The sequence below is a fragment of the Populus alba genome, chromosome 4, assembly GCF_005239225.2.
Source record: "Populus alba chromosome 4, ASM523922v2, whole genome shotgun sequence".
Taxonomy (NCBI): Eukaryota; Viridiplantae; Streptophyta; class Magnoliopsida; order Malpighiales; family Salicaceae; genus Populus; species Populus alba.
In genome coordinates, this window is record NC_133287.1 from 12,729,785 (window position 1) to 12,739,348 (window position 9,564).

Genomic DNA, 9,564 nt, shown 5'->3' on the forward strand with positions numbered 1-9,564 from the left:
ACAACGAGATGAGTTTAATAAACACGTTAATAATTTATTTTTTTATATTTATTGGCATAGATGGTCATAGATGTTTTAATTAAATACATGCCTTTTGATTTATAATTAAAATTAAAATTTTTTTGAAAAACTTGTATATTTATTTTTAAATTTTTTTTTATTTAACTCATAATAAAATATGTGTCAAATAACTCGTTATCATTGATTCTCATGCACATTTTTTTATTTGAAGAAAGTTGGGTCCAATAACACCACCCCAAATGTTGAAGTAATGCAATTTTTATAAATACACCCTATTATAATTAACAATAAAAATTAAAATAATATCTTTAGTCCTATTATTATATTGTCTTTTCATAATAAAAATATTTTTAAATTATTTTGTATATTTTTATAACTCTAAGAACTTCTACTTCTACTTCGAATTCAATTATTTTTGTTTATTCAATATGACCCCAAATCCCCAAATATTTTAACGGCATTAAGCCATTGGTTTTTCTCTCTTCCTCGTGGGTTGTTTAGGTTATGACTTTGGCCAATCAATTTTATAGCCTTTTTTAGTTGAACACTTTTATGTTTTTTTATGTTTTAATTTTTTAAAAATTTATTCTAAAATTTTTTATATATTTTTAGATTATTTTAATATATAAATATCAAAAATAAATTTTAAAAAATTAAAACAAAATATTATTTTAATATATTTTCAAATAAAAAACATTTTAAAAATAATTATTACCACATAATTAAATAAATTCTAACTATTTTTACATTTTAAAAATATCTTTAAAAAAATGATATTTTTTTAAATTAATATTTTTAAGTATTTTCTAATTGTTTTAATGTCTTAGTAAAAAAAATAAATTTTAAAAATAAATAATATTATTATTTTAATTTTTTTTAATAATATTTTTTTTTGAAAAACAACATTATCTCGGGGGAAAAAAAAATGAAGCTGTGTATCCTTTGCAATTTTGAAGTGTGATAACGACAAAAACACGTGACAAAAAAGAAATAAAATAAAAATCTCCGGGGCAAGACATATAAACAACATTAAACTTACCGGGCAAAAAACACATAGTTAGCTAGCTAGCTAGCCTGCTCAGTGTCTCACTGCCTTGTTGTTTTTACTCTCTCTCTCTCTCTCTCTCTCTCTCACACACACACACACCTACCTTTTCACGCATGTAACGCACGTTTCTCTCTCCATGGCCCTCAAAACCCCATACTTTTCTATATTGTAACCTCCGAAAGCAAGATTTCTTGTGGAGATTGCCCTTGACTTGGCAATGTACGGTGTGAGTGATGAAAAACCTTGTATTTTTGTCTGGTGAGCTGAAACCAACCTGATAATTTTAAAATTTTGACCCACACTATTCATTTATGGGCTTGTTCGTTGTGTTTGGTTCAGAATTTTCTAGGGTTTTTTCAAAGTTTCTATCCTTATGTTAGTTCTAAAGATTACTTTACTGTTGATAGTGGTCCTTTCCTTGCATGTACATTTTGTGTTCTGGGCCATGTGCATTTTAGTATCTTTAGCCTTCTAAAAATATATATTCTGTTATGTGGATTTGAGTGATAGTGATGGTTTTTTGAATTTGTTTCTGTAATTTCAAAAGATGGTCTCATTTCAAGGTTTATTAGAGTTTTGATTGGTTTGTTTGGTTTTTGCTTTCTGGGTTTTGTTTTTGTTTGCTGAGGCTTGATTGTGAGTGGTAATTGGGGTCATTTTAATACCTGACAGGGTTTGGGGTGTATAGGCATAGGAGAATTGAAAGAGCTGCAATTGGTGCTCTGAGGTAGTTGTGAGATATGATATTGTAATTCCCTTTTTAGTTTCCAAAGAGATGGTGTTAGGTCCTGATTCTATCAATGTGGCTGATTGGACTGTGGGAAAATCAAAGTTAAAGAAGAAGAAAGATGATGAAGCTGAGGAAAGTGGATGTTGGATTAAGTTTAGGTTCATTGGGAGCTGCATTTCTTCAAGAACAAGGGTTGATAGCTCCATAAGTGGCACTAGCACACAATATGGTATAATTTGATTTATTCGCTATAACTAGTTTCATCTACCGGTTTGTTTGAATGATTTGATTGTGTTTTCGAATACTATTATAAACAAGAAAATTAAATATTTTTTGCATGCTTGATTATAATATGTTATAATCGTTCTTTAATTGTACTTGTTTGGTGCCACATGGATGTTGGATCATACTATATATTTATTCAATTCTTTGGTTTTGCAAGTGCATCACTCTGCAAGAATATGGTCTTTTATTGTACCTGTCATTTATTCTCCTTATTCAAATTTGATTAGTACTACTGTCAGAGTGTTTTTATGCGATGTTATTCTCCATTTGTTCAATTTTTATGGGAAGGGGTTTTAGATTTTGGTAAGTGGTTAATTATTTACTCTGGTTGAGACAGTTAATTGGTGGTTTTGATTTTATCGTATGTCTATTAACCAAATTTGGCCACTTGTTGTAATTTACACTAATTATTTTGCTGCTATCTTGGAAGCTGAAATGAGTCAAATAATGCAATATACAGGGGCTCAGTGGTTGGAGCTTGCTATGCTGAGTCTTAATTCTCAAATGCTGGTTTGCAAAATATGCTGGTTGGATCATGATGGAAAATGTTCAAGATACTTGATGTAACAAACATCAGCTTAAAGTTTTGTGGCATTATAATATATTCTTGTTCAAAATACTTTTCTTGCTAGATTTATATGGATGATTCTTTTAGATTTTTTTTTTAGTTTCCCATTGTTAGTACATGGCATATAAAACAGATGATGTTTGGTTGAGCATTTGAGCATTGTGCATTATCAAATATTTCAGGAAACTTGCAACCCTTTTAATCATTTATTGACAGCAGTCATAAGTTTTATGTTGGCATTTGTATTTGAGAACAGAACTCTTGTAGTGTTCAAAATTACTTAACATGTGACCTTGAGTGCAACATGTCTCCAACTCTATTGTAGGCTTTGAGTAAATATCCAATTTTATGAAGGTTTCACTTCATACCCAGAAGTTGTTAAAATAAGAAAACAAATGAATGGATGGTTCCACTAGAGTCCAGAACAGACAGCTTAGCAAATTCTTAGCTAGTATATTGAATTCAATGCACGAACTATCTTACACAATAGTAATGTACCTCTAAAAAAACTACTCTTGAATCAATTTTATTATTTTTTTTGCAAATGAATCTAAAAGTTTTTATTTTGCTCTTGCAGATGATAAAACAAAAAAAAAGGTCATTCAATTGAAATCAAGACACTAATCATGCATTGAAGCACCATTGGTGTCTCAGCATGTTCTTATCTCTCAAAGAGACAAAATGCAACTAACTTCAGTCATGATTTGGTGTTGTTATGCCTTGGAATGTTTTAACTAATAAAAATGCATGGATGGTTTAAAGTAAACCTACACTAGTATAGGTGCTATTTAACCTCAAAGATGCTCGTGCGTGTCTTTGTCTACATATTTCTAAATAGACATGTCTCTTCTGGTTTATACTGTTTCTGGAAATGTTTATATTCATCTCTCAGGTTGTATCTGAGTTCGTATTTGAAAGTATAGATTAGTTGATTACTGAAAAACCAGATACAGTGATGGTATTTGTTTTCATTTGTGATTCAGCGGAAAGCAAATCAACAAATGATACCGGCAGAGACCAACCGGCTGTTCAAGTGGGATCATCCTCGAGCACTAGCAATGTTGAAAGTTCTCCATCTACTCCTAATATTGGTGAGGAACTTAAAGTTTCCTCTCAGCTTCGAAAATTCTCCTTTAATGAGCTCAAATCAGCAACAAGGAATTTTAGGCCTGAGAGTATTCTTGGCGAGGGAGGGTTTGGTTGCGTATTCAAAGGTTGGATTAATGAGAATGGAACTGCTCCAGTGAAACCTGGCACAGGGCTGTCTGTTGCTGTAAAAACTCTCAACCATGATGGACTTCAGGGACACAAAGAATGGCTTGTAAGAAATCTCACATCTTTTTTTAGTATATTCATGTTCATCCACATGCATGCACATGCCCATATGTTTCACTTGCATGTTTGGTCTACAATAATTGCTTGTGGTATTTCTGCATTTATGGTTGAAGGATACTTCTTTTATACATGGCAGGCTGAAGTTAATTATCTCGGCGACCTTCTCCATCCTAATTTGGTTAAATTAATTGGCTATTGCATTGAGGACGATCAAAGGCTTCTAGTCTACGAGTTTATGCCTCGAGGAAGCTTGGAGAATCACCTCTTTAGAAGTATGTAATGAGCTTATTATTCTACATATTTGGTTACCTATCCTGTGTTTTCTCCTAAACTGGTAGATGTTTCAATGAGCCATCTATAAATGAGTGTGCAGCCTGTAAAACCATTCTGTCAAATCTTTTGATTGGTTGGGTAACTAATGAGAGCTCAAAGTAAGAAGCTAATTTAGGAAAAGAAGCATTGACCAATTTTTATTGGTAACCAGGACTGAGTTTATTAGCTCAAAGAAATTAATACATATTCCAGTTTATGCTATGCAATTTATTTCTAGTATGGTATCATACCTACAAGTGATGTTCTTTTCATCCTTTCCTACATTTTCCTATTTTTTAATTGAAGGACCTTATCATCACAGTCACATATAGTGTGAAATGAAGTCAGTGCAAGCCTTAAATTTTATTGCCTGTGTAGAAAATGACAAATTAATATGCTGCATGTAAAATCAATCTATATGTCAAAAGGTTACGAAACTTGTTTTGGAACAGGTTGGTGGTCATAATGCACCGTCCTTCTAAGAAACTATATAAAAGGGGTGCCATAATTAACCACTGCTGGGAGGTTAAATTTTCAATGCACTTCACTTATGGGAAGAGTTCTTGCATTCTCTCTCTCAGAGTGTATGGTTTTTATTTTTTCCTATTTTCTCATGCTTCTGGAAGTTGTATTTATGCCAAACATAAACATTTCATGAATTGCAATTAATTTGAAAGGATAAGAATGAAGTATTTAGTTGAAAGACCTAGGAAAGCTGCCATAATGCATATATAATCATCACAGTAATTAAGGAAAGTGTAGTTCACATAGAAGACCAATTTATGGAGATAATGCATTCCATAAAATGTGTGCACAAACATAATCCATATTGTCCTAATTTATGTATGGTGGAAATACAGATACAAAACTAGGCTCTGTTATTAGATAGATCATTGCACATTTTTGGGAGTAATATGTTTGATGCAGCAGGATCCCTGCCTCTTCCCTGGTCTGTCAGAATGAAAGTACTGCTTGGCGCTGCAAAGGGCCTTACCTTTCTTCATGAGGAAACTGAACGGCCGGTGATATATCGAGATTTCAAAACATCTAATATCCTACTAGATGCAGTGAGTGACTAGTTTTATGAAAATAATCTGTTATTTATCCATTGTTGTATCCATTTCTAAAGTATTGCTAGACCTATCCAGGACTACAACGCCAAGCTTTCTGATTTTGGACTTGCCAAAGATGGTCCAGAAGGGGACAAGACTCATGTATCTACCCGCGTGATGGGAACATATGGTTATGCAGCCCCTGAGTATGTAATGACAGGTGAGCATGTTAAACATTGTGTGTCAGTCTTTTGCATCATTACAGGTTTTGTGCTTGTGATTAGATGTAATCTAGTTTGTTAGCCCAAGTATTGATAACAGGTGAGCATGTTAAACATTAATCTTCTGCATATAGGCTTTATTCTCTTAATTGAATGTATCCATGGTTTTATACATGATTAACAAAAACCTGAATTTCTTGTTGCCGAGCTTCTCCAGAACTTGTTACATTTCTCAGTGGTAGCTTGACTTTGCTCATCTTTTTCTTTCAACATTGCCATAGAGTATGTGCGCGCGCTATGTGTGTATGTGAGAGGAACAATGAAATTTAACTACTTTCTTGATGTGGAAAAGAATACATAAATATATTGTCGAGAGGAGCAAAAACTCCATGTTTCACCAAATGACCTTCATCATGTAGCTATTACATCCACAACCACAAACACCACCATCTCACACCCCTGCCACTAATTTGACTGCTTTTCAACAGCATCACTTGCTATACTGCTCTATTGATGTGGCTTTCAAACTCTCCAGATAGTCCCCTTCATTCATTTTGCCATCTTTATGATTAGTCACCTAGTAATGGATTAGAATTTCCCCTCTGCTCCAGTAATATGTTATCTCCACAATTTACTGCAATCATCTTACTCTTGACCAGAAACTAAAACCAGGATTTATTATGCTCCAATGTCACTGGCAGTACCTTGTTACTGTCACTTAACACTTTGTTACATCACCTTTATGTCTACCTAGCTACTGTCGCCGGAATGCAGCCATCATAATGCTTCTTGCTTTCTAATTCCAAACCTTCACTACATTATGTTGCTGCTGCCTTCACTCATTTCTGCATTATCATTCTAACCATTTCACCATTGTTAGTTGTCACTGCTGCACCACCATACAATGAGCTATGTCTTAGACCTGTTATTTACTTTTTCAAAAGAACAAGAATGAAATGAATGTGAACATGTAAAGAAATAAAATGACTTGAAAGAATTTCAAATTAAGATGTTGGGGAATGGGGGGTTTCAAATTAAAGATACTTTAGGCAAGTGAACATATAAGATGGCAAGAGGACCCAAGTTATGGAAAGCTTCATAGTTGTCTCTTAATCAAGTCATACTTCAGGATACTTGAGTTACTGGGGTACTAGCATTATTAGTGGCTGAGAAATATGGAACCCTGGACTGATGGTGAATATAAATGTTGGAATTATGGACTGAACAATGGAAAGTATAGCATGAAAGGGCCTGCTTTCTTTGACAAATAGGTAAGTATTGTTTGCTTTTCTTTCATGGAATGCTGGGATTCCCAGATGTTGTTGGGTTTTCAACAGTACTACTCTGTGTGGTCAAATAAAGATCTATCCATAAAATTTTGCAACATTTTGTCGTATTGAACTTCATTTAGAAGAAGATGCTTTCTTAGCATCATCATCTTTTTGTTCTGCATAATGAATAAAATAAAATAAAAAAATCCATATCTTCTATGGTTCTATTGACAGATTCCCTTGTCTCCTTGATTTTCAGGCATGTGTGCATCCTCTGCAATGTATTGGTTAAATGTTTTCTGAATTGCTAGTTTGCTAATGTCGATTAGGTGAATTGGTTATTGTGAGTTTTCATCATTAGGATCAAATTCAGGCTAACTAAGAACTTGTCAAATTTCTTTCATCTCCCTTGCACCCACCCTCACAGGTGCACACATGGATGTAGTAACCCTCCATCATGTGCAGATAATTTTCTGTGAGCATGTAATTAAGCCTTGCATTATTTGAGCTGTGTTATATGCAAATCCTCCCATACTTGTTACACTTGATGTTGTGCCAGGTCATCTCACATCCAAGAGTGATGTCTATAGCTTTGGGGTTGTTCTACTTGAAATGTTGACTGGTCGAAGATCCATGGACAAACACCGACCAAATGGTGAGCATAATCTGGTGGAATGGGCACAGCCACACCTTGACGAGAGGAGAAGATTCTACAGAATGATAGACCCTCGTCTTGAAGGGCGCTTCTCCATCAAAGGTGCTCAGAAGGCAATCCAATTGGCTGCACACTGCCTTAACCGTGACCCCAAAGCCAGACCTCTGATGAGTGATGTTGTTGAAGCCCTAAAGCCTCTGCCTTGCCTCAAGGACATGGCCTGTTCTTCATCATACTTTCAAGCCATGCAATCAGAGCGAGGCAGCTCCAATCCAAGCGCTCAGAATGGAAGTATAGTGCGGCCAGGGTGTTCCAGGAATATGCAACCATCAAAGAGCTTCCCCAAATTCAATGGTCATCATGGTAGCAGTTATTACCGGTCACCCGCTCCTAAAGCAGGAGAACCATAGTATTGAGTCCATGCCCTTTTGTTTTCATCCCCGTTCATTTCCTTGCATGACAGTATTGGTTTAAAGATCATACTTGGGACTTTGAAAGGCCTTATGGGGTGTTTTTGGAAGATAATGAGGGATGTTCTTTCTTTCCTTTTTCCTTTTTGAGAGGATCGTAGTCTGAGACGCTACTGTTGATTGTGCAATGTTTTGTTCCTGTAGCTTCATCGTTTTTTGTAGGTTGGAAATGCTCTGACCAAATTACAATCCAGCTTTGGAATGAGAGGTTGCAGGTAGTTCCTTCACCGGAGAAAAGATGACCTGCTGGGTTTATTTATCTCAAGTTGGGATGATCCTTCCATCTAGGATTGTAAGTATTAGAATAGGCATCATACTTGTGTTGTGGGTATAGGATCATTCCCAAGGAATTAATTTGATTTGTAGAGTCATCTTAAAGAGTTAGGAAATAATCGATACCATGTCTTTGCATCATGCAAATTTTACAAGTCTTAACTATTTGTGGGTTATATGTCACCAAAGAGGTAAGAGTATCTGCGTTAATCCTTGGGCTAAACTGCCTAGTATTGGCAGTCATATTGGATATCAATTGTCGCTGCGACCTTGAGTGTTTTGTCCACTATATCTCCTCCACTAGCTGCACATATTATGTTCCTATCTCGGGGATTAAGTCTCTCATAAAAGTATTGAATAAGAAGTTGCTAAGAAATTTGACGTTAAGTGCAGCTAGTACATAGTTTTTTAAATCTTTCATACAAGGATTCTTCGTTCATTTGCTTTATTTCCACAAATTTCTTTTCTTAAAATTGCAACCCTAAATGTAAGAAAGTATCTTTCTAGGAAACATCTTTACATCTCTTCCCATAAGAGCAAATGATACAACCAATTTTAAGGAAAGGCTCTCAACTTGATTTGTTCTTCTGTAACCCCAACGGGTTTCATGCTTGAACTAACAATAAGAATTATTAAGATGCTTATGGGGATGATCACATGCAAAGCCATGAAGAGAAGGAAGTGCATGAATAAGACCAAACTTAAGCTTAAAAAGATCATCAATTTATGGGAAATTGATGTAAAATGGTTGTTGGTTAAATTTTAAACCAACAAGCTCCTTAAGAGTGTGAGGTTGTTGGATGGCTGTACTGGCAAGTTTGTTGATGAATTTTATCGGTATGAAATCTTCTTGTTTATTCACGCTTTCAATCTAACTTGTCAAAAAACATGTATTTGGTGATGCAAAAGTTATGCACGTAACAAATTTGATGCAATCCCTTATAACTTTTATTATATTATTTTCTTTATTGAATAATTATCATGAAGATCAATTTGGCGTCTTTGATCTTGCATGAAAAAATTTCTCAAACTCTTCCTGCTAGGTTGTCTTTAATTTTTGGAGTCGGAGTTGGATATACAATCTATAACAATAAGCTAAACTAAATAAAAATACAAGCTTAAATCGAGCAAACAGTGATTAGTATTTCTGATTAATATTCTAAAAATTTGACAGGTGTCAAATTCATGCAAATTTAAACTCTTAAAAAATTAATGATTTGTAGTATAAAAAATAATTGTATTGTTCTACAGAGATACAAATATTAAAACTTAATTACTCAATCAAGACAAGCTATTTATATTTAGATTATAACAAACCAAGTA

At 34.2% G+C, this 9,564-nt stretch overlaps 1 protein-coding gene across 3 annotated transcripts; it reads left to right on the plus strand.

The window, feature by feature from the left end:
- The first annotated feature begins 1,084 nt into the window (after positions 1-1,084).
- LOC118053587 (serine/threonine-protein kinase PBL34) lies at positions 1,085-8,497 on the plus strand. 3 transcript variants are annotated; one of them, XM_035064900.2, is made up of 7 exons: positions 1,085-1,327; positions 1,742-2,028; positions 3,636-3,973; positions 4,124-4,259; positions 5,227-5,366; positions 5,448-5,571; positions 7,403-8,497. In XM_035064900.2, exons 2-7 carry the CDS (start codon positions 1,845-1,847, stop codon positions 7,906-7,908), a joined length of 1,428 nt encoding a protein of 475 aa, XP_034920791.1. In that variant the 5' UTR covers positions 1,085-1,327; positions 1,742-1,844; the 3' UTR covers positions 7,909-8,497. The 3 variants fall into 3 exon arrangements, with proteins under 3 accessions (XP_034920791.1, XP_034920795.1, XP_073264964.1); XM_035064904.2 differs by lacking the exon at positions 1,742-2,028; XM_073408863.1 differs by having other exon boundaries at positions 1,086-2,028; positions 5,230-5,366.
- The last annotated feature ends 1,067 nt before the right edge of the window (positions 8,498-9,564 follow it).

Excerpts from the sequence above, each read along its gene's own strand:
- LOC118053587 (XM_035064900.2), top strand. The coding sequence starts at position 1,845 with ATGGTGTTAGGTCCTGATTCTATCAATGTGGCTGATTGGACTGTGGGA. Across the intron at positions 3,974-4,123 it reads AGGGACACAAAGAATGGCTT|GCTGAAGTTAATTATCTCGG; the intron begins GTAAGAAATCTC and ends TATACATGGCAG. Across the intron at positions 5,572-7,402 it reads CCCTGAGTATGTAATGACAG|GTCATCTCACATCCAAGAGT; the intron begins GTGAGCATGTTA and ends ATGTTGTGCCAG.